The sequence below is a fragment of the Malania oleifera genome, chromosome 3 (genome assembly GCF_029873635.1).
Source record: "Malania oleifera isolate guangnan ecotype guangnan chromosome 3, ASM2987363v1, whole genome shotgun sequence".
Lineage (NCBI taxonomy): Eukaryota > Viridiplantae > Streptophyta > Magnoliopsida > Santalales > Ximeniaceae > Malania > Malania oleifera.
Window position 1 is genome coordinate 124,753,704 of NC_080419.1, and position 26,472 is coordinate 124,780,175.

At 39.5% G+C, this 26,472-nt stretch overlaps 1 protein-coding gene across 1 annotated transcript in view; it reads right to left on the minus strand.

Annotated features, from left to right (window-relative positions):
* Nucleotides 1-15,817, minus strand: part of LOC131150965 (electron transfer flavoprotein-ubiquinone oxidoreductase, mitochondrial) — a 75,381-nt gene extending 59,564 nt beyond the window's left edge. The window contains exon 1 of the mRNA XM_058102090.1: nucleotides 15,049-15,817. Within this exon, the coding sequence (XP_057958073.1) occupies nucleotides 15,049-15,598 (550 nt within the window). The 5' untranslated portion in view covers nucleotides 15,599-15,817. The remainder of the gene's footprint in view (nucleotides 1-15,048) is intronic.
* Between the last annotated feature and the right edge of the window lie 10,655 nt (nucleotides 15,818-26,472).

Consider the following 26,472-nt stretch of genomic DNA (forward strand, 5'->3'; position numbering starts at 1 on the left):
TTGTTACAAATAAATTTAACATGAGCATCACTCAAGGCTTTAGTGCATAAATCAGCAAGCTGCAAATCAAACTTCACATGAATGACCGTATTGAGCTTTTGCACAAGTTTCTCTCAAACAAAATGGCAATCAACTTCAACGTTTTTTTTTTATTCACGGAAGACAGGATGGAGGCAATATGAATGGAAGCTTGGTTATTACATATTAACTCCACAGACCGAGAACATGGAAAATTTAGTCATTCCAACATGTTCTTCAACCAAACAAGTTCACATGTAGTGTTAGCCAAGACCCTATACCTTGACTCTGCACTTCACCTAGCCACCACAATTTGTTTCTTTCTCTTCCACAAAATCAAATTACCAAAAGATGCAACTGTGGATATTCTGTTGAAAGGTGACTTGGCCCAAACTGCATTTGTAAATCCTTGTATATAAGTTTGACCAATCCTGATATAAGAGACCTCTCCCAAGTGCACCTTTGAGACATCTCAAGATGTGAATTGCTGCATCTCAATAACTTGTTCTTGGATAATCAAGAAATAGATCACAATACTTGTTGTGAAAGATATATCTAGATCTAGTTGAGTGATTGTGAGATAATTCAACTATCCGAACAAGCCTCCAATATCATCTTGGGTTGGGTAACAAATCAACCAAACCTAACACTTACTATTAGAATCCAAGTGTGTATCAACAAGCTTGGGTCCTAATAGCCCAATTTCACCTAGAAGATCAAGAACATCCTCCTTTGTCCAAGATGGTTTCCGTACGAGATCTCAATACTTCTTGAATTCATGATCAATGGTCCCAAAATTTTGATCTAAAAATTGGTCTATAGAAATGCTTTAGGCCTTGGATACCTTGATCATCATCACCAATTATCACAATATCATCCACATACACAATATGCAAAATCTTGTCAACTAGAGTATGACGATAAAATACAGAGTAATCTACTACACACCATTGGAGACCAAACTCAACTACCACAACACTTAATCAACCAAATCATGCTCTAGGAGACTACTTTAAACCATATAAATATTTCTTGGGCCAACACACTAAGCCTAACTCCACCTGAGCAATTTACATCCGCCATGTCTCCAAAACTTTGGGGACATTCATTTGATACAATAAGGTACAAGGGACTTCGAGAATATGTTTGTTTTCCCATTCTGCAACACTCCATTTTATGATGGAGTGTGGGCAAGAGATGACTCATGGATCATACAAGCCAACATATCAAACTGAGTCCTTATTTGAGACTAGAAGGCACAAAAGATATTACACAACTCATAACAATCTTTTATTAAATACAACCAAGTCATCCCAGATTAGCCATCAACAAATGTAACAAAGTACTAAAACCCCAACTTCAATATGACACGACTAGGACATTGTCACGGGTCGAATATCTCACACCTTGTGAAGAGTCATGCGACACTAGCTCTAGTAGTTTGTTTAACTAGTTAGCCAAAGATTACAACAGTTTACCAATAGAACACATTCGCAACAATTGAATGTAAAGCAAGCGGAAGCAGTAAACAATTCATGAAGCAAATGGCAAGCAAGCGATAAACATCGAAGCAGTATAATTCATTAACAAACACCTTCGTAAGCAATGTGTGTTTAGCAACAGAGGCAAATAGGCTAAACACGGTTAACAAATGCTAGTGAATTTTACAAGACTAGTAAACACTCACCCTTTCCTAAAAAGCTTTATTTGCTATTTTAGCTCTAGCAAAAGGAACCATCAACTTGTCCCAGGAGTCATACTCCCATCCTACACTAAAGCTTACACAAACTCAAAGCATAAATTATTTACATGATGATGACCCATCTCATGAACCCAAGACAAGCGATCACGTGCAAGCATAATGTCTTAAACAAACTTGGCTCATGACATTCTCCCCCACTTATGCAATCAACATCCTCATAGACTTTGACGCTAGGTACTCTTGAACTTTGTCCGCGAATAATACATGTCTTCCATTGAAGTCCAGCTGATTTCTTTATCTCCAAGACTTTTCCACTTCACTAAGAACTCATGTTGCTTCTTCCTTGATGATGTGAATTGTTTGTATACAAGGATGACTTCATCTTCTCTTCTGTCAAGTTGCGTTATTTTCAATGGTGCTCTAGTTAATTGACTTCAACTTGGATCTTCAGTGCCAACGTTAAATGGCTTAAGGCAGTTGACATGAAAAATTGTATTCACCGTCATCGAATTTGAAGGATAACCTTGTAAGAGGATTTCACGACTTTAACCAAGATAGGGATTGGTCTTTCATATTTGAGAAATAGTCTCCTATTTTGACCTCGTAGTGACCTAATCTATTCAAGATGGAGCCTAACAAGCACCAAGTCACCACATTAAAGTGTAACGAACTTCTCCCTTCATCTGCCCATTTCTTCACCTACTTGGAAGCTTTCACCCGATAAGCTCGGGCGATCTCTGCATTCTGTCTCCATTCCTTGGTAAAGATGTATGCTTTTGGACTTTTTCCTTCATAAGGCTTTGTCCATAGTGTGAGGTAACAATAGTTGTTGGCCTATAACAAGCTCAAAAAGACCTTTGTTGGTTGTTGAACTCTTTTGGGCATTGAAACAAAAATGAGCCACGTCGAGAGGCTGTACCCAATTCTTCTTATTGGCAATGACAAAAATGGAGCAATTACTCCTCGAGTAGCCCATTGTATTTCTTCATCTATCCACCTGTTTGAGGGTGGTAACTCAAAGATGTCAAGTTGCAAACTAAGGATTTTGAAAAGTTATGTCCAGAAGTTGCCAATGAATCATGTGTCTCAATCATTGATAATGTCTTGGGGAACACCCCAATACTTCACAATATGTTTGAAAAACAATTGTGCTATCTCCTCTGCCAAATAGTACTTCAGAACAAATATGAAAGCATCGTACTTCAAAAACCTACCTATAACCACAAGTATAGACCCTATATCTCCCACTCTAGGAAAACTAGTGATAAAGTACAATGAGACACGCTCCCATAGTCTGGTTGACACTGAAAGAGGCTCCAGCAGCCCTGCAATCTTCTTCTGCTTTGCTCTCTTCCATCAACTTTATGAGGTTTTAGGCTGTCAATGGAATAGCACACAGCAAAGCAAAAGATTTCTTTCCTTACTTCAGCCCACATTTATTTCCTTATATTTCAATTCATTATTTTGTACAGTAAGCATATATTTAGTTTACATGTATAAGGCTTGACAGATTATAGTTTACTTGTATAGGGCTAGAATCATGCTAGACCTTATTTACTTTCCATGTATAGCATTCTTGTAAAGTCTATAAATAATATACAGAACTCAAGGTCAATTCATTCAGCCATTCACAAAATATTTGACATGGTATTAGAGTCAGCTGACTGCTAGTTTTTTTTCCCCTTCGATTTTTTTGTCTTCTCGGTTTCGTGGCTGTTGTGGTTTTGTTTTCTCTTCTGGAATTTTTCTCTTTTCTTTCGGTATTTCTGTGGCTGCGTGGCTATCGGCACAGCAGGTTTCAGGGTTGCCATTTATTCCTCCAGTCTATGTCCTTGTGATTCTCGGCAAGCAGGCAACAGTTTTCTGTTGCTGTTTGTGACTTTCGACAAGCAGGCACAGTAGGTTTCTGGTTTGCCACTTATTTCTCTAGTTTCTGTTGCTGTTTGTGACTCTCGGCAAGCAGACTTGTGAATTTTGGCAAGCAGGCACAGCAGGTTTCTGGTTTGCCAGTTATTTCTCCAGTTTCTGCTGCTGTTTGTGACTCTCGACAAGCAGGCAACAGTTTTTTGTTGCTGTTTCTGGCACTTATCTTCTCGGCACAGCAAGTTTTTGGTTCAAGATTTAATTTTTAGGGCAGTTTTTTGGTTAAAGATTTAATTTTTAGTGCAGGGAGGTTGTTCTTGGTTTTTCTTTGTACCAGTGTTGTTTATTTTGGGCTTCTAGATTTTCTGGTGGTCTGTTTCTTTCGGCACAGTCTGTTTTTTTTTTTGGGCTTCTCGATTTTCTCCATTATTTAGTATGGATTCCACACCTGTGTGTGCCAAGTTTACGGGCAACAATTATTCTACGTGGGCTTTTCAATTTGAACTTTTCCTGAAGGGAAAAGATCTTTGGGATCATATTGATGGCACGGATTGTGCACCCAAACCTAATAAATCCTAGGAGACCGCAGCTTGTCCTTAATGGGTTGTGCTTGATGCTTGGATTATGTCTTGGCTTCTTGGCTCGGTTGAGCCAAATATTGTCCCCAACTTGCAACCTCATCGCACCACTCAATCCATGTGGACTTATTTTAAAACAGTATATCATCAAGACAACGGTGCCCATCATTTTGAGTTAGAGCATGCGAGTGTCATGTTTCAACATAACAATTGTTCCATCCAAGACTATTATTCGGGGTTTCTAACTCTTTGGAATGAATATTCTGATCTAGTTACTGTGGATGTTCCCGTGGCTTCTCTTCCCATTATTCAACATCTTCACGAGACTAGTCGTCATGGTCAATTTCTTACGAAACTCCGCCCCAAGTATGAATTTGTTCGCTCGTCTCTACTAAATTGCTCTCCTGTTCCTTCTCTAGATGTTTGTTTTGGTGAGCTACTTTGTGAAGAACAACGTCTTAGTACTCAAGTTACTCTAGCACAATCTCATGGTAGTTCCGGGTTTGTTCCTGTGGCTTATGCTGCTCAACAACGAGGACCGCCTGCGCATTCTAGCACTTTGCAGTGTTTTTGCTATAAAGAATATGGACATATCGCTGCTCATTGTTCCAAGAAATTTTGCTCTTATTGCAATAAGAAGGGTCACATTATCAAAGAATGTCGTATCCGCCCGCAAAATCGCCAGGCCCAGGCATTCTAGACATCAGTTAGTGTACACCCCCCCCCCCCCCCACAATGACTTTTGCGGCCCCTGGCTCTTCTTCAAGTGACTTCTTTGTTCCTGCACCTCCACCAGCGAATTACTACACACGCAAAATGGTGCAACAGATGCTAATTTTGGCATTATCCGCTATAGGGCTCCAAGGTAACAATTCTACTCATCTCTAGTATGTGGAATCGAGTCCCTCTAATCACATGGCGAATAATCCCACTACCCTAGTCAATCTGTTATTCAGACTGCCAATGGAAGTTTGCCAATAGCTGCTGTCGGAGATGCCTCTTCTAATTTCACTAATGTGTTTCTTGCTCCTCAGCTTTCCACGAATCTTATTTCTATTGGTCAATTAGTTGATAACGATTGTGCTGTTAATTTTTCTAGTAATGGTTGTGTTGTGCAGGACCAGGTAATGGGGGAGCCGATCGCGAAGGTACCTAAAGTGGGGTGCTTCTTTCCTCTACTTTTGCCTATTCTAGCACGTTCTCCAGTTTCTTCTATTAAGTATTTTGCTTGTAATAATGTTTTGGATCTTAGTATGGTATGGCATTGTCATTTAGGCCATCCCAATACTCAGAAGTTATCTCATGTATTGAACTCTGGTTTACTTGGTAATAAAGAACATTCTTCTTTATCTCTTGATTGTGCCTCTTGCAAACTTGGTAAAAGCAAAACTCTTCCCTTCCCTTTGCATGCTAGTAGAGCTTCTCAGTGTTTTGAGCTTATCTATAGTGATGTTTGGGGACCTTCCCCGGTTAGTTCACATGAAAAATTTTACTACTATGTGACTTCATTGATGATCATAGTAAATCTGAGGTTTTTTTGTACTTTCACTAAGTTTTTAGCGTATGTTGACAATCAATTTTCTGCTTCTATTAAGACATTACATACATATTTTGGTGGTGAATATGTGTCTACTGAGTTTCAAGCATTTTTGGCTTCTAAAGGCATTATTCATCAACATTCATGTCCTGCTACTCCCCAACATAATGGAGTAGCCGAACAGAAAAATCGTCATCTCCTAGATGTGGTCCGTACTCCGTTGCTGGAATCCTATGTTCCATCCTTGTTCTGTCAAAGGAGCAATTCTACTCGAATATCCCTCCACGAACTTTCGATAGTAGTTGTCAAGTCCAAGAAAAAAACGCAGCTCTTTCGCTATTGTTGGGATCTTCCGGTCTTGAATAACTCTCACCTTCTCCATATCCATCTGGATATGACCTTGCTCGATTACATAATCAAGGAATTTTATATTTCGATAAGAAAAAAAAACACTTATCTTTCTTCACATACAGACAGTTCTCCTTCAACTTGTTGAACACCATCCGTAAATGCTCATTATGTTCCTTTAGAGTGGAACTATAGACAAAAATGTCATCCAAGTATACCGCAACAAACTTGTCGAGTTACACATGAAATATCTGGTTCATCAAGGTGTAAAATGTCGCTGGCGCATTCATTAACCCAAATGGCATCACCAAAAACTCATATGCCCCATACCATGTCACACGAGTTGTCTTTGATACATCCCCATCAGCTATCCTCACCTAATAGTAGTTTGACCTCAAGTCAAGTTTGGTGAAGTACTTTGAATGATTTGGCTAACCAAACAAATCAACAATCAATGGAATAGAGTACTTTTTGTGCACAATCACCTTATTGAGCACGCAGTAGTCCACACACATATGCATGCTCCCATCATGTTTCCTCTAAATAACACTGGTGCTTTGAGCAATGCTTTGGAAGGACGCATATATCCCAATAACTCATCAAGTTGTTCCTTAACTCTGCTAATTTTGGAGGCGCCATCCGATATGACCCTTTTGCAAACGGCCCTAGTAACAACTCATTTTGCTCCACACCCCATCATGAAGGCAAGTTGTGAGGTAACTTGTCTAGCATCACAGCTTTATACTCATCCAAAACAGCTTTGATGGCAATAGGCACCCACTATTAGCCTACTTCTTCATCTACCACCAACGTAGCAAAATATGTTTGTTCACCCCCTCCTCAATCCTTTCTTGAGTTGCATGGTAAAAAGGAACTTCTCATTGTTTACTTTCTTCACAACAGCTTGCACCATGCAAGGTTAGTCTCCAATCAAACATAGGGAACTGCCAAACGACATTGGCACCACCTTAGTCTCCTTCAAAAATTCTATTCTAAGAATCACTTGGAAATCATCCAATGGCACAGCTGTGAAATTCGCATGTCCTACCCACTGTCCAAGTTTCACAGTCACTCGCTTGGCGACTCCCAAACTAGGTTAAGCTGCAAAATTAACCACTTTCATGCATCCTGAATCCTTCTCTAAGGATAAGTTGAGTCTCTATGCTTATGTTGTGAAACAAAATTACAAGTATCCCCAATATCAATTATAGCACAAGTGCTCTTCCCATCGATTCATAGATCCACAAACATTAACCCTTTAGATTAGGTAACCCTTGTCTCTTTCATCTACCTCTCCAAAGAATTCAATAACCGCATTGCACCCATCCTCGGGGTTTACTCCTCTTCTTCATCCACTTGCAGTAACCACTCCACAATGGAAGCTCATAAGGCATTGAATGATGACTTTTCCAGGCACTTGGCAACTCGATGACGACCTCAACATAAGAAACACATCATCTTACCCTTTGGGTGTGTTGAATGATCGAGGCAACAAAGCTTCTTTGAAAATTGATGCCTTAGTGTCAACTCCCCGACTTTTGGGTTTACCCTACTAGAAAGACTTTTTGTCCTTTCCAACTCTGCCACTCTCTTTAGACACTGTGAAACTCTCTCCACCGTAGTCAATCAAGTGTTTTGTGGTAGCTATAAGGTAGGCAAGCCTTGAACTCTTTGTTGCTAAAGTTTTGTCCTTGCTCATGGCTTCAACCCCTCAAGAAAATATAATAGCTTGTCTTTCTCTGACATGTCCCGAATATCCAACATCAAAGAAGAAAAATGTTTCACACACTCCCTAATTGACCCATTGTGCTTAAGATCTCTTAGTTGACGTCGAGAATAGTACTCAACATTCTCAATAAAGAATTGGGCCTTGGGCTCTCTCTTCAATTCTACCCAACAATCAACTACATAGCGTCCATTCTTAATTTCATAGCACTTGGTACACCACCATAGCTTAGCTTCACCAACCACGTATTGTTGCAATGGTCACTTTCACCTATTTTAAGTTGGTCCTCATCACACGAAAGTACTGCTCCATGTCTAATAAGTTCTCCAACTCCTTAGTATCATAGCCTACCTCAAACGTTTTGAGTTTTGGCACCCTTGTTTTTCTATAATCCGTAGAATTGAAGTTTCCCATAGCAAGAACCATCGAGTTCATCTTTACAGTTAGATCCACCATCTGAGCCTCCAAATTTTCTATAGTATGGTGGAGGTCCTCTAACATTTCCGCCATAAAATTCTATTGATGTTTTTGTGATCCCTTCAAAGCATCAACATGTTCAGCAAGTTTGACCATCTCCATGACCACATTGCTGGATGCATCAACCTACACCTTTAGCACTTCAATTCTCTCAATATTGATTGGCATGGTCTCTTACCAATGCTTAACACAATCCCACAACAAAGGCAAATGAATTCACGTAGAAATTACCCAATCTTTGATACCAATTGTCACAGGCCAAATACTTCACACCTTGTGAAGAGTTGTGCGGCGCTAGCTTAAGCACTTTTACTTAACTAGTCATCTAAAGATTACCACAATTTATCAACAGAACACATTCACAGTAGTTGAATGTAAAACAAGCCGAAGCAATAAGCAATTCATGAAAGAAAGTGGTAAACATTGAAACAACATAATTCATTAACAAACACCTTCGTAAGAAACATGTGTTTAATGAAGGAGGCAAGTAGGCTAAACACAGTTAACAAATGCTAGTGAGTTTTACAGGACTGATGAACACTCACCCTCCTCTAAGGAGCTTTATTTACTATTTTATCTCTGACACTAGGAAACATCAACTTGTTCGAGGAGTCATACTCCCATTCTGCAGTAAAGCTTACACAAACTCAAAGCATAAAGCCTATAATATTATTTACATGATGGTAGTCTATCCCATGCACACAAAACAAGCAGTCACAGGCAAGCATAATCTCCTGAACAAGATTGGCTCACAAGACATGACTAGGACCCCAAATATCATAATGGACTAGCTAAAAGGACTCACTGCCCAATTTGTTGGGTCAAGAAGCAAAGGGAACACAATGATGTTTTCCCAGTTGACAAGACTCACACTCAAGATTAGACACTAAACTCAAGGTAAGAATTAACTATTTCAACTTGTCCAAGGATGGATAATAAAGGCGACAATGGATTTGAAGTGGTGTAGAAGCGGTCGTGTAGGCAAATGGGAGGAGGGAACGACTCAAAAGTAGTAAAGTTGACAAGCCTCACATCCTATGTCAATCGCCTTCCTCGTCTTCAGATCCTAAATAACCACAAATCTAGGAAAGAAGGTTACAAATCAATTTAGTGACTTTGTAAGCTTACTAATTGATATAAGATTGAAAAGGGATTTAGGAATATGAAAAACAAAAGAAAGAGATGTGGAGGGAGTAGGATGTACTGTTCCTATCCCCTTAACTGTAATAGTGGACTCATCAACCCAAGGATTAGTCGAAGAGATGCCAGAAGATATACATACTATAAGATTACATTTTTGAGCAAAAGATGCAATGTGATGATATGCTCGTTAGGATGCTTGATACAACAAAAACCTTGAATAGTCCTCCCCCAAGACAGTTACAGTACATGGTCACTCAAACAAGTGACAGACGAGGGAAACATATGTTAGGGATTTGGCAACTCTATCCCTACACTCACAAACACAGATCAGTGATGACATGATCAATAGCTAGAACAACCACGAACAAGGTGACCCACCAGGCACAAGTCACAAATAAACCCAACATAAGGCTGCCACAGCCCTAAGAAACCAACACACAGCCTTGACAATACCAAACTACCGGAACAACCACGAACAAGGTGACCCACCTCGACTGAGTCATGACTATAAGGCTGCCACAGCACCAAGAAGCTTATAAACAGCCCCTCTAACAGAACCAAACAACCATTAACAAAGTGCTCCAAGTAAAAAAATTGAAAAGTTAAATTTTTTAAAAACAAAATACATGTCAAACAACTTGATATTATGATGTATGGAGGTATTTGAACATTCTAGAAAAAATGGTAGCAGATTTCTTGCTCAAAACACTCTCACACACTAGAGGGTGGAGTTTGAGCTGCCAGCTTCCGGCTGGCATCTGGCAGCACATGCAACGCTCTCCAGCTGTGAATTTTCAGAGAGCAGCAGATCAACAATTTCTGTAGGTAGCTATGCGGTTATTTTTGCCAAAAAGATCGGTTTCTTTGAGTATTTGAAAGGGCAGCAACATCTAGGATTCTCCGACAACTATAGTGTTTTTCTGGCAGCTCCTGGACTTAGCTATTGGGACCTCTCAGATTATCCTTCTACAGCAGTAGATTTGGGGTTAGGGTTTGGTTTTGGTATGAACTTAGGATTTAGGTCGGATCTTGATTTACTACCATGTTGAATAATAGGGTAAAATGAAAAACCTAGTCTCAATAATAGATCTCTCCCTTTACTTATAATATATGTCAAGTACATGCCAATGACCATAATACCCTTACTCACAATTACAAGCATAACTCTAGCACATGCTAATAATGCTAAATGACCAAAATAACCATTAACAGTTGGAACTGCTCTTTCTTTCATTAATGAAATTTCTTGTATTACTAAAAAGCAGGTCCAACACAAGCATTAAAAGATTCAAAGGCAGGAAAAATGACATCTTAACTCCATTGAAGCCTATGTTTCTCAAAAAGTGTTCAGGCCTGATGCACATCATTGGCCTATAATCTAATAGCCCAAACTTTTGGATTCCGTGGTGACTCAACACGGCACCAAAGCTAGTTTCCAGAAAGTCATGGGTCCAATTCTTGTTGTCCATGTTACTTCCATATGCTAAATTATCCTAATATAAGTATCATCATTTCCACTACAGGGGCTATTCATTGCCCATTAACCTCTCCAAGTGCAACCACCAACTAGGCAGCATGTGTGGAGAAGTGTTAAGGCTTGATATAAATTGTTGGTCTATAATCTATAGCTCAAGCTTTGAGGTTAACTAAACTAAAGGCAAGAAGGGAAAAACCTCTTCGCAGCATTAGACCAGGAAAACGCCACTTGCAAAGCTTTCATATATTCAAATAATAATAGAATAAAGCCTAAAAAGATCCTATTAATGACTGATCTCAACCCTTGGCTGCATCTAATATTAGTTGTATGTTCATATTGTGGCCAAAACAAAATAGAGATACACAAGTAATATCACTAGCCCTGACTATAGGAGTAGCTATGAAAATAATATATAATATGAACCACAAAAACAACTACAATGTGTTGTGAACGGTAACTTCTACAATTACTACCTAAGCTTGGAGTTAGCTTCCCATGGTGCCCAAACAATCCTTGCCACCGTTTCTTTGAACATCATCGACTAAGAATGAACACATGGCACGTTAGATCTCAATTTTTTGAAGTGGGTCTTACACAAGATTCTGAGTTTGTGACTTAAACATTAGTCAACTATGCCCACACACATAAAAAAAAACTGCAAGAAACGCAGCATCATCATATGTTGATCCAATATAGCTCACTTCAATTTATTTGTCCATTGGTCAACAAGTGTGAGTGCACTTTCACCTTTTAATCTCTAATATTGTGTTTCTTTAAAACTTGATATGCAAGGACAAAACTGATCTTTCTTACTTCCTACTCCCATTTTTTCTCTGATAGCAAAGAAGAACAGAGGAAATAGCTACTAAAAGAGTAGCTAAGAGATCAAATGGGTGGAAGGAGCATTCATCACTTTAGGGGATTGCAATACAAATCCACGCTTATCTGTCCTTCGCCCAGAGTGGTGCAAAGGCTTGAAATTTAATGTGGAATTTTTTGTGGTCAAGTGATGGTAAGTCGAGCAAAGACCATCTTATAGGTTGGAAGACTGAGACTAGATCCAAAAGTATGTGTTTGTTGATTGGGAGAGGGCAGAAGCTTGGGTCTAGGTAATTTTGTGTTCAAAGACATCTCTTTGGTGAGGAGATGGTTATGGTGTTTTCAATTAGGACTAATTCTCTTTAGCATAACATAATTCACAACAAATTTGATCTGCTACAAAATGGGGAAGATGCTAAAGTGGGAGTTAATTTTACTTATTCTAGTCCTAGGAAGTTTGTCTCTTAGATATATCATCATTTTCTTCCTAAAGCCCAATATAAGATGGGTAATGGGGAGAGAATTTGTTTTTGGGCTTTTGGGTGGGGAGGTGCCTCTAGCTCTTGCATATCCTTTAGTCTTTTGATTATTGTTAAAGCTTAATATACATTGTTGGCCCACAGGCTAGTAGGTTAAGCTTTTAGGTGAAGTGATAATCTAACATGGTATCAAAGTTGGTTATCAAGGGTCCTAGGTTCTAGTCTTGTTGCCCGAATTTATTTTATGGCGTTTAAAAATGTATTGCATTCCCTGTAACGGGTGTTATCATTTGTTTATCTCTCCACGTGCTATCAGGCTGCATGTGCATGGGTGTTTTAAAGCTTGATATACATTGTTGGCCCACAATTGAATAGCTTATGCTTTTAGGTGAAGCAATAATCTAACAATTATCAAATCTTCATCAAACCCTAATTTCTGCTTTTCTCCTTTGGCAATTGGCAGGAGGAGGGGCTTCTTGGGATTTCCATTTTGGAAAAAATCCAAATGAGAGAGAGATTAATGAGTAGGCTCTCTTGACCAACTTGCTCAACTCTTTTCATGTTTATTTGGGAAGTGATAAAATGGTTTGGAGCTTGATCCTTCTAGGAAATTCTCTAGTAAGTCTTTCTTTTCCATTTTTCCTATCTAGCCCATTATCCTAATGCAGCTCCTTTACCTTGTAATTTGGAAAGCTAAAGTTCCCTAAAAAATAAAAGCTTTTATTTGGACTGTGATACTTGAGAAAATCAACACCAATGACTTGCTTCAGAAGAGAACACCTACTAATGCCCTATCTCTAGATGTTTGTGTCCTTTGTTTGAGGAGTGGGGTCACTTGCTCATGTTTGTTTCTCCACTGCCCCTTCACTGTGGCCATCTGGAATTAATTATTTGGCATTTTCAGCGAAAACTGGGTTTGCCTCCACATTGAAGGCTTCTCGTACTAATGTTTAAAGGGTTTGGCAAGGGAAGAACAAGAAAGCCTTGTGGCGGTGCACACAATAACATGCAGTGTGTCTACTACTAACAATTTGCTTGGAGTAGAGTGGTTTATCATGCTTTGCAGTGGGAGTCCGCAAGTGGATTCTTTGGCACATTTCTCTAGAAGACTTACAGTGGAAATGGTTGGCTTTGCTTCATTGGGTTGTTTTCATTTTTTTTATGATCTTGTAGCTTGTTTTCTTTTTGTGGAAGGAGGATTTCTCATTCAACTTTTTTTTCTTGTGGTATATTATTTTCTCTTCTAACATAATTCCTTGTTCATTAAAAAAACCAAAAAAAAAAAAAAGAAGGGGGAATATGATGTAGGATGGAAAGTAGGTAATTGCCTAGGTCACTTTGGTGCAATTTGGAGACAGATTCAATGAATAGGGTCAAGCGACTGTTGGGTCCTAAACCAATATGTGTTCAGTTTATTTGTAGTAGGCTTATGTGTGGTTTGGGGATTGTTTGTGCTTTATTTGTAATTCCATGTATCTTAAGGGGTTTATGTGAAATTTCTTCTCAACTTCTTGTAATTGAGAGATGAGTGTGCGTTTCCCCCCATTGTATCTACTTCTTGCTCTCTTTCTCTTCCTCTTCCTTCTTCCCCTCACCTCTCCTCTATTTCTCCTATCTCCCCCTGGGCAGTACCATTGCTGCTGTTCTGTTATCACCATTGCTGCTGCTGCTGCATGTATCTCTAGAATTGAGTACCTTTGCTGCAGTTCTGTTATCACCATTGCTGCTGCTACTGCATGTATCTCTAGAATTGAGCAGCTTAACGGTGTGCTTCTACAACACAAGTGATATCAACATCTCATAATTGTTTTTTCTCTATATAAACTCCAAAACAAAAGAGATTTTGATACACTCTTTATTGCCATCTTTTGAATCACCTGATGGTATCATATGCACTTGTGTTGTGCCCTTACATACCCAAAACAAGAAACCATGAGACAAGAATGAACATAGCAAAACCAACATTCACAGCCTCCCCAACTTTATCTCTTTAAACTCTCCCTCTTTGCAATATATAGCTAAGTTGCCTCCACACATAATTGTCCTCCTATCTAGTGTTACTGGTTAATCAAACCAACATCGACATTTCAGATACAAATATTCCAAAATTTTCCATAATTTTTTCCTTTTACAAGATAATTTCCAAGGAAGTATATAGGAGCTACAGGTCTTAGCGGTTGAACACAAAAGTTGGAATTCAAAGGTAAGAAATCTTATTACAATAGGTAGGTTACCATAATCGCTAAAACAGTACATACATAACATTTATCCAATTTCCTAAATAGAGGTTCCAGTGGTACAGACACATCAAGGAGTGGTGCCACATGGCCCACATCCTTCATGCCACCAACTAATCAAAATAACATCCTGTGATGAGTTTTTCACATTGTGGCTGTAGGAATCACAAGGTCGACCTGCTTCCTCGTTCACAAGTAAAAATGTATTATATGGCATTCTGTGCTTGGCAGACGGCATACAAAAACTTCTCCTCAAGGACCACACATTTAATCAACAAACCCTCTCGAGGTTGTTCCAAACCCATGTAAATCTCCATAGAATCATTCATTGTGACAGACTGACAGCACACTATTTTTTTAACAGGAGAAGAAGCATTTTATAAAGAGAAAGAAGAATACACAAAGCAGAGGCCAGAAGTCAACCCAAAACGGAAATTAATAAATAAATAAATAAACACAACAATACAATTAAGCACAAAAAAAACCCAAAACAGAAATTAGTATAACAAATATCGCCAATAACTATATTACATGAGCGAGTTGTTGAGTTCTAGTCCTAAAAAAGGACTTAATTTGGTGACTTCTAAGCATTACAAAAAATATATATGAAATCAAAATCCATCAGAGGAGCATTGCAAACCTACCCACTTCAGCACCTTTTTCGACGACACACACGGATAAATCAACATCTCTTTCGCGACACATCTGCTTCAGCCGAATAGCTGCCGATAATCCCGCGGGTCCCGCTCCCACAATAACAACGTCATAGTTTATGGACTCTCTATCCGATTCACTACTAAAATTCCTGACAAAACCAGAGCCAAATCGTTTGAAATTCCCAACAATGGTGCGATTTGGCGAATACCCAGATGAGAGAAACCGGTATGCAGTAATTTTGGACCCCGAAAACCTTTCATGAAAATCGGGAAAGCGAAAAAACGAAGACCCGTTAGCGGTTCGAGTCGGATTGGAGTTGGAGTGTTTTGGACAAGAGTCGGATAAACTAAAAAGAGTCGAAGAAATAGGAGAAGTGATCTGGGGTTGATGCGGAGATGAATTGGTTGAATTGTAAAGAAATGAGTAGTAGGAAAAGGGTAATGGGGAAATGTAGAGGATTGAATGGGGTGATCGTTTTGAGGTGAAGTTCCTGAGACGGGTGCATTTGGAGGAAAGTGAGATAAATCCCAGCATCATTGAGTGAGACCGAGTCTCTGCGAGAGATGATTATTTTGTTTGATCAACTTGAAGCTGTTCCCACTTTCCACTGTAGAGTCGTACACTCAATGGAGCAACAGAAACGACGACGCCCATCGATTCCATACAACGTGGAATTTCGTGGCGTTGACACCTTGCCCATGAGGCAGAGAAATCTGATTGGAGTCGAGCTCAAACTTATTTATTAAATTTGTAAGCAAATCCAATCCAAAGTGAACGTTTATCATTTATAAAATGACCGAATTGATGGCCCTTAATACTACTGAACGATTTGTTTTTTTTTATACCTGAAAAATAAGATACACTTAGTCTCTTTTTAGAATTTAAAAAGTATTAAAATATATATATATATATATATATAGAGAGAGAGAGAGAGAGAGAGAGAGAGAGTAAAGAATCCATATTTTCATATTTAATTAAGAAAAGAGATAAATAAAATACAAAACATATCAAATTTATAATGAAAAATTTATTTTTACTGACTACTAATATTTAGTTTTTAATAATTATTAGTCATATTAAAATAAATTTTTATATTTGATAAAATTTAACATGTAAAGAAAATATAAAGGAAAATTAGTTTCTGTTTCTTTCCCTTACCTTTCCTTTCTGCAAGCAAAATTTTTTGTCCAAACAAATTCTTAGCACTCTATTTAATAAGACATGAAATACTATCTTAATATTTTCTTACCTCCATCAAACTAGCATATTGGTGCTCACTTTTACCTCTTTACTAAATTTATGTTACGAAATTTGAGTTAAACAAGCTCTGTTGTGCAAATCAATGTGTAGCGAAAAAACCGCTTAGATTGTGCAATGTAACAACCAACCATGAACAAAAAGAAAAACACAATCACACGCGGATAATAAAGGAAAGCAAATAAACAATTGGCACAAGAGTTTACGTGGTTCGGCAATGTGCCTACGTCCATGGGAACAAGCGGCTAAAATTCACTATCATCAACAAACCAGAGTTACAACATTGTTTATATGATAACCCTACACATACAAAGAATTAGAAAGTTCCCTAAATACCCGTATACCAATTCCGGAGGTTTTGCCTCCGAATCCCCAACTTCTGATCTTCCTAATTCAAAATTCAAAAATAGTGTCAAACAAAACCATTGATGGATTGCTAAAACTGTCGACAACTTCTTACTGAGATTGAAACCATCGATAGTTTCAGGAAAAACATCAATAATTTCTTCCAAAGGCTAAACTGTCGATGTAACCGTCGATTGTTTCTTCCTGCAGCCCAACTTCGTTGTTTTTCCTCAATATGTTTTCCCTGTGCATGTGTTCCACTAAATATGAGTCACATACTCTAACAATCTCCACCTTGGCGAATATTCACTCCTTAGGAGAAATATGAAAGCATAACTCGCAACTTCACCTAGGATAATAGGTTGGGACGTCTCCCATCTAGCAACTGGAGACGTTGATCAAGTCCAAGCAATGCTTGAACTTGTTTGTGGTAACAAACTTTCTCAACATATATGCTGCATTCTCAAACGTGTGAACTTTCTCAAGCAGTAGTTCACTAAAAGCAACCAATTCCCTGATCTTATGAAACCGCACATCTATGTGCTTGGTCATTGCACGATACACCTGGTTCTTCACCAAATAGATGGCACTCTGACTATGACAATACAACTGAACTCCACCTTACTGAATACCCCAGCTTCTTGACCAATCATGTAAGCCACAACGCTTCCTTAGCAGTTGCGGCCATCGTCATATACTCTGACTCAGTTGTACATAGTGTAACTAGAGACTAAACCATGAACCTCCAATAAGCAGGCCCTCCCACAAGAGTGAACACATTCCTTGTGGTGAACCTCCCGTCATCCAAGTCCCCTGCATAGTCTGCATCCACATATCCCACAACTAAAGGATCACTCTGTTGCCTTTTAAACATGATGTCATAGTCTATAGTACCCCTCAAGTATTTGAAAATCAACTTGACTGCATCTCAATGCTATCAACCCAGATTTGAAAGAAACTTGTTCACCACACTGACAGCTTATGCCAGATTTGGTCTTGTACATACCATAGCATACATCATGCACCCCATTGCACTTGCATATGAGACCTTTGACATGTCATGAACACCATCATTTGTCTTTGGGAACTGGACAATATACAATCTAAAGTGATTTGCCAACGATGTACTCACCGATTTTGCATTATTCATGCTAAACCTCTCAAACACCCTCTCAACATAACTACCCTAAGATAACCACAATCTCATTGAAGCTTTGTCTCTACGAATCTCCATCCCAAGAATATTCTTGGTCGCACCCAAATCCTTCATGTCAAATTCTTTACTCAATAGAGTTTTCAACTGATTGACCCGAGTCATACTTCTCGCAACAATCAGCACGTCATTCATATAAATCAATAGAAAAATAAGTGAAATATCATTCAGACTCTTCACATAAACACATTAATCATACTCACATCTAATGTAGCCAATCTGGATCATGTAGGAGTCAAATTGTTTGTACCACTGCCTTAAAGATTGCTTCAACCTGTATAATGATTTCCTCAATTTATAGACCAAGTGCTCCTGTCCAAGGCTAACTGAACCCTTTTGGTTGTACCATGTAAATCAGCTCCTCCAAATTGCCATGGAAAAATGTTGTCTTTACGTCCATCTGCTCCAAATGCATGTCGAAATGCGCAACAAATCCCAACACTGCCCTAATGGAAGTGTGTCTGACCTTAGGGGATAAGATCTCATCATAATCAACCCCCTTTCCTTTTGTAAGTAACCCTTTGCTACTAATCGAACCTTGAACTTTTCTCATTCTTTTTCTGATACCCCTTCTTTCTTCCTATACAGCCATTTGCAACATATCGCTCTCTTTCCCTCTAGAAGATCCACCAACTCCCACTTCTGGTTTTTATGCAAAGACTCCATTTCCTCCACCATACCACCTATCCATCTACTTTTCTCTTGGCTGTGCACCGCCTTTTGTAGGATCCTTGCTACTAGTAATAAGTGCATAAGAAACCAAATCATCAAATCTATACCTAGGGGTTGGCCTAATAGTGCGTCTGGGTCTGTCTATAGCGATACTTGGGGGTTGGCCCGATTGTGGGTCTGGGTCTATCGAACTCCTTGCATTTTGAACATTATCATCTTTGTAATGAGCCTTTATCTCCACCTTCACCACATGCTCATTTTTGCTGCTGTTTTCTTGCACCTGTTTCTCTTTTTATTCTTACTGAGTACGCCGTAACATGGTTTTCTCATCCAAAACCACGTCTCTATTTATCACCACCTTGTCATCCTTTGGATCTCACAGCTTGAACCCTTTCACCCCTTTCTAATACCCCAAAAATATTCACTGTCTAGACTTTGCATCAAGTTTTGATCTCTCCTCACTAGAAACATGCACATAGGCTGGACATCCAAACACTCTCAAATCATAGTAGTCTATCGTGCTACCTGTCCACACGTCCTCTGCAACTTTCCTATCCAGTAATGCCCTTGGTAATCTATTAATTAAGAAACATGTCATATTTATTGCCTCCGTCCAAAAGTTCTTTGCAAGCCTTGCATTCAACCTGAGACACCGAACTCTTTCAACTATAGTTCGGTTCATCCTTTCCGCCGCACCATTTTGTTGTGGTGTCTTGTGTACTATGAAATGTATCCTAATGCCATACTGCTTGCATAACTCCTTGAATCTTGAATTAGTGTACTCAGTTCCATTGTTTGACTATAGGCATTTAATCTTTCTCCCGGTCTAGTTTTCCACAATTTGAACTTGGAAAATGTCACTAACTTGTGCCGCATGAAGTACAGCCAGACTTTTCGTGAGTAATCATAAATGAAACTCACAAAGTACATATGTCCTCCTCGTGATGCTACCCTTACCAGCCCCTAGACATCTAAATGAATGTAGTTAAGAATTTCCTTTGATTTGTTTGTGGCTGTCATGAATTGCACCCTATTCTATTTCCCAAGCACACAATACCTGCATAAATTCAGCTTGCATGTTTTGAAACCCTTCAAAATATTTCTCTTATGAAGCTCCATCATCCTATGCTCACTCATATGCCCCAACCGCATACGTCACAAGATAGTACTATCTGACTCAGACTCTGCAACTGCAGCTCCACCTATAACTATGGTACCTAGCAGTGTATAGATATTCCCTAGTAATTTCTGCCTCTTCATCACGGTTAGAACGCCCTTACTCACCTTCATTACCCCATTTGCAGACTTGTAACTTAACCTATTATAGTTTAAAGTGTCAAATGAAATCAAATTCTTCATTAACTCCGGTATATGCCTAACATCACATAATGTTCTCACAACACCATAAAACATTTTGATCCTCCCTATTCCGACAATTTTGCATGAAACATCATTTTCCATCAGAATAGAACCAGGGATTTACCAACCTATAAGTGGCGAACCACTCTTTGTTTGGTGTCATGTGATAGGAGCATGCCAAATCTAAGATCCAAGAATCCATGAGACGATCTAAACCCGATAAAATTGGAAGCATATCACCATCACTGCTCTTTAAGTCTCCTTCTTCCACTACATTCGCCGATTTTGATGAACCCTCTTTATTTTTTGGATTCCCCTTCTTCATATCTAGACAATCCGATTTTATGTGTCCTTATTTCCCGCACTTAAAACACTGTGCATCTTTCTTCTTTTTGGAATTGGACTGAGCCTTATTGTTACTTAGTCCGTTTCAAAACTTGCTTCTCCCACTTTCGTGATTACCCTTCACCACAATCCCTTCACCTTGTGAATTCTCATCATTGGCCTCCTTCCTCTGATGAAAACTCAAAAGAGAACTCGTGATATCCTCCAATTCCATAGTTTCTTTTCCCAATTTCATAGTTATAACCAAGTTATCATACATAGGAGACGTAGGTAGGGAATTCAACAGCATCAACGCCTTGTCTTCATCTTCGAACTTCACATCAACCCGCTTCAGATCATTGATAATCTTATTAAATACGTTGATGTATTGATTCATATCCGAACCCTCTAACATCTTAAGCTCATACAGTTTTTGCTTAAGATACAACTTGTTCATCAATGACTTGGACATATTGTAACATCTTAAGCTCTGCTTCAGCTCCTGAAAACTCTGCTCACAACTATCGTCCCACTCAAATCTAACATTCTTCCTCGTCAATCCTGTCAAGGGCCCTGACAAAGCTGAGAATCCCTCAACAAAACGACGGTAATAGCCTGCTAGTCCCAAGAAACTCCTGATCTCCTGGACATTTCTCGGTCTAGCCCAATTCACTACAGCCTCAATCTTGCTAGGATCCACAGAAATACCGCCTCCAGATACAACATGCCCCAAGAACACGACCTTCTCTAGCCAAAATTCACATTTACTGAACTTGGCGTACAACTTCTTTTCCCGAAGTGTCTGCAAAACCTGCCTCAAGTGCGTCTCATGCTCCTCATAGTTCATAGAATAGAGCAGTACATCATCAATAAAAATAACAACAAACTGGTCCAGGTATTGGTGGAAGACTCTATTCATCAAGTCCATAAATACCGCAGGAGCATTCGTCAAACCAAACGGCATCACTAGAAACTCGTAATGCCCATACCTAGTCCTGAAGGCCGTCTTTGAGACATCTTCTGCTTTCACCTTCACCTGATGGTAGCCAGATCTGAGGTCAATCTTCGAATACACCCGTGTACCCTGGAGCTGGTCAAACAAATCATCGATACGGGGTAGAGGATACCTATTCTTGATTGTCACTTTATTTATCTCCCTATAGTCTATACACATCCTCATAGTCCCGTCTTTCTTTTTCACAAATAAAATTGGAGCTCCCCACGGAGATACACTGGACCGTATGAAGCCTTTATCTAGCAGATCTTGCAACTGATTCTTCAATTCTGCTAACTCCACTGGCGCCATTCGATAAGGTACTTTAGAAATCGGCGCTGTACCGGGAGGTAGATCAATAGAGAAATCCACCTCACGGTCGGGTGGCAAGCTTGGAAACTCATCTGGAAAAACATCCACAAACTCCTTCACTACAAGCGTGCTAGCAAGTTTCGACTCATTCTTTGACATCTCTTTCACAACCGCCACAAACCCTTGACAACCACTCAGCAGTAGTCTCCTGGCCTGAATAGCTGAAACTAGCTGAGGCGAGGATTGTATATGCGACCCTACAAACTTGAATTTTGCTTCCCCCGGGGGTCTAAATATCACCTCTCGTGCACAACAATCTATGCTGGCAAAATTAGCCGCTAGCCAATCCATGCCAAATATAACGTCAAACCCATGCATGTCTAACACCATCAAATCAACAGACAATGTTTTCCCTTGAATCTCTACTGGGCAGTTGCGGAGTACCCTACCACACCTCATTACCGACCCAGTCGGTGTAGATACCAACAGTTCAACATCTAATGATTGTGTTTCAGCCTCACATAATTTAATACACCCCAAGGACACAAACGAGTGTGTAGCTCCTGAATCAAATAATGCAATAACTTTAAAAGAAAGCATAATGACCATACCTGTCACCACGTCACCTGACGCCTCAGCCTCACCCGGCGTCAGAGTAAACACCCTGGCTGGAGCCGTATTCCTCTGCTGGCCCCCCCGTGGTTCCTGATAACCTCCCCGGTATAGCCTAGGAGCTGGAACTGCATTTGGTGGAGTAGGGCAGTCTCGTACCATGTGCCCCGATCTACCACAACGATAGCACACTGGAGCTGCATCTGGAGGGGTAGGACAATCTCGCACTATATGTCCCGATCTACCGTAGCGGTAGCACACTACACCACCAGCTCAACACTCTCCCCAGTGCCTCCTACCACAAGTCTGACAAACTGGAGGACCCTGTCCTGTCTGCACCTGGCGTCCTCCTATCTCCTGTCTCCGCCCTCTACCATGATTACCTCTCCTCCACTGACCCAGCCTGTGACCTTGCTGGTAGCTCGTAGATGCAGATCTCTTCCTCTATCCCTGCTTATCCGCATCAAGATGCTCACCAATCTCTGCCAAGGCCGCCCTGTCGACCAACTCAGCGAAGTCCTGGATCCGCAGCACCACCACCTGCCTAAATATACTCCGCCTCAAGCCTCTCTCAAACTGCCTCGCCTTCTTCACCTCATCAGGAACAATGTATGGGGCAAATCAAGAGAGCTCGATAAAACGTGCTGCATACTGCTGGACGGATAACTGTCCCTGCTTCGGACTCAGGAACTCTTCTACCTTAGCCTCCCTCACAGTAGCTGGAAAATATCTGTCAAAGAATAGATCTTTAAACCGGTCCCATGTCATAGCTATTGGAGTCACCCTCTGCTGCTCTAATAGTCTCACCGCAGTCCACCACCTCTCAGCCTCTCCTGTCAATTTATAGGTGGCAAAGAGGATCCTCTGTTCCTCAGTACATTGCAGCACAACCAAGATTTTCTCAATCTCCTGCATCCAGTTCTCAGCGGCTACAGGATCAACTCCACCTGAGAACGACGGAGGATTCATCTTTGTAAATTTCTCTATAGTGCACCCATGGCCTGTAGATGGACCACTCTGCTCCCTCGAGCTCCTAGCAATCTTAGCCATAACCTGCTGAGCCACGCTACGTAATACCGCATCAGAGTCGGTCCTAACTGTACCTGATGGTCCTGCTCCATCACTGCCACTCGCATGGGCACTATTTCCTTCTGGATCCATCTTGGAAAATAGCAGTTGCAATTCAGTAATCCTATCCTCATAATTTACCCACCTATCCTCACCACTCATCTCAACATTTCTAACTCATTGTTAATCCCCAGTCCTACATTCTAGGAACACAACCCGACAATAGCTTACTATGGTTTTCCTGAAATCGTCACCCCAGGAAAAACACAGAAACTACCACGGAAGTCCTGCTTCTAGACTGTAGAACAAAACCTCAAATCATTTCCTAAACTCTGGTATTGTTCCTACTGCACTCTAAAGTCTACAGAACCTAGCAACCTAGGCTCTGATACCAACTGTAACGACCTGCTCCTTTTTCACATATATATATATATATATATATTTTTATATAAATAAATTATCATCACATCATACATTCCAACTCAGCAGGTCACAATCCACCTGGGCCCATGGGCACCAGGGATATAACAAAACATACAGTAGAAGCCTATGCAGCAGAAAGTATAAAATCATATACATCTCATCATAATGTGCATAACACATACCAGAGTCACTACAATTACTATCTCACAGTATATACATCTCAAAAATGAAATCTAGGGACAATCCCCACAAAACCTAACTGTCCCTACCAAAAACTTACCCTTCCAAAGAGGGCAAACAACTGATCTAGATCAGCGGGGCTTTTCCTGCTCTCCTATCAGGGGCTCCTGAAAAATGTATAAGATTTAGGGGTGAGACACCTCTCAGTAAGGGAAATAAACTAATACCAGTGTGTGGCAACATGAGTATTCTGTGTTCTATATATACCATACATAACATATTTAATACTGTTTATCAAATCTGGGAAAACATATGCATATCAAAACATGGCAGAACATACTGCATTTTCATAAACATTTCTCATCTCATATCATAATAATAATAACATAGAAACAACCCTGGTAGGTTAGCTGGCTGTTATCATGTATTACCCCCACATGACTGGGTTGTGTGGCCTGAAGGCGGGACCTGACAATGGTTGGCCGACCACTGCCAAGTCAAACATTAGTCTGTAGGTCCGATGGGTCTACCCAGACTGGTCCGTACACCAGGGGCGATAACAGCACACTTCTTGAAAATAACCACATCGACCATCCAATCTCACACCAATTCGTACAGCGGCGTTAACACAGATATCATGATCACGAGGACCATGGACACATAGCAACGGTACCGTGCAAGTGCTAGCCTAGACCAAGTCAACCAGGTTCTGATATCATATACATATACTAAAACCGTGATACATAAATATCTCATATCATTTATTTTCACATCAATCATATCATTTCACATATATACGTGTATCATAAAAATCATCGGCCCGTACGCCGGCAAATCACATAGCACAGCCCGTACGCTGGCAAACCACATAGCACGGCCCGTACGCCGGCAAATCACATAGCACAACCCGTACGCTGGCAAATCACATAGCACAGCTCGTACGCTGGCAAATCACATAGCACGGCCCGTACGCCGGCAAATCTCATCCACATAGCACGGCCCATACGCCGGCAAATCACATATACATATAAAAATATCTCGGCCCGTACGTCGATTTTCCATCATAGAAATCCATATTGTCCCCATTCCAAAAAAAAAACAGTATTTTACAACATATTTATACTCATGCCACACTAAACAAATTTTCTACGTATTCAACATATCATCATTTAAACAGTATTTTCCAAATATAAATCATATATATAAATATATTTATTTTTCCTGAAACCAGATGCTACATATATATACATACATTTTCTCAAAACAAAACTAGCTTAGTTTATCCCCTTACCTAATTCCTGAAAAGTCCCTAAGAAAATCTTCCCCGTATCCATAAGGTTCTCAACTCAACACCCTGAAAATGAAAACTCGCAGAGTTAAAATTTAGTATTTTCGTACGTACAACATTTTCTATAACTACCACTAAGTCAAATTCGACTTAAAAAGTCTTACCTCAACTTAGGGATGATTCCCAACGTTCCCAATCAACACCCTGGAACTGAAAATTTTCAGTATTAAAGTTCAATATTTTTACGCGTATATCACTTTCTTCAACTGTCAAAAATCCAAATATTGAATATAAAGCCTTACCTTGGATTTGGGATAAAATCCAACTTTATTTTCCTGACGATCCGCTCTGGCAGACTTGTAGAGAACTTCGCCAGGAGCGTCGTGGTGGCTTCGGTTTGTCGATCCGGCGTAAAACTAGCCTGGAATCGAAGAGAGAGAGAGTCGTAGGAGAGAGAGAGAGAGAGAGAGAGAGAGAGAGAGAGAGAGAGAGAGAGAGAGAGAGAGAGAGAGAGAGAGAATGAACTCACACCCACCAAAAAAATCCAATTCAATTTGGATTTTACTTTCAAAGCTTCTTAAAGAAGCTTGTGTTATTTTATATATATATATATATATATATATATATATATATATATATATATATATAATAGTAAACATTTATTAAAGTGTAGCTTCTTGAAGAAGCTTTTATACTTTATATATATATATACACACACACACACACACACACACATATATATATATATATACATGCTTTAATATTTATATATATATATATTTGTTCCTTATCATACTATTCATTTTACTTGTTAATTTAATTAATTAATTTATTTTATTATTTTATTATTATTATATATATTTTTAAATTAAAATTTATTATTATTATTATTTTTTTCCCTGTTACTACACATATACCGACTCTCCAGTTTCAGCCAAACTATCGCCGACGATTCCTTATCCATGACGTGATACATCACATCATCAGCTAGACAAAACTTGATAGTCGCCATAGCCTTTTTTTCCAATTATTTCTATCTCATGTTATCCATGTTTTCTATATAATGCATTCACTATACCCTGCTGCATCAACAAGTCCTTAATCCTTCTCAGCCAAAGTCCGAAATTTCCTGATCTGTCGAACTTGACAATGTCGAACTTTGTAGAAGAAATCTCAGTCATTGTAACCAAAAGCTTTGATACTAATTTGTTGAGCAAATTAATGCGCAGTGGAAAAACCGTTCAAGTTGTGCAATGCAATAACCAATGATGAACAATACTAAAAACACAATCATACACAGATAATAAAGGAAAGAAAATAAACAATGACACAAAAGTTTACGCGATTCGACAATGTGCCTACGT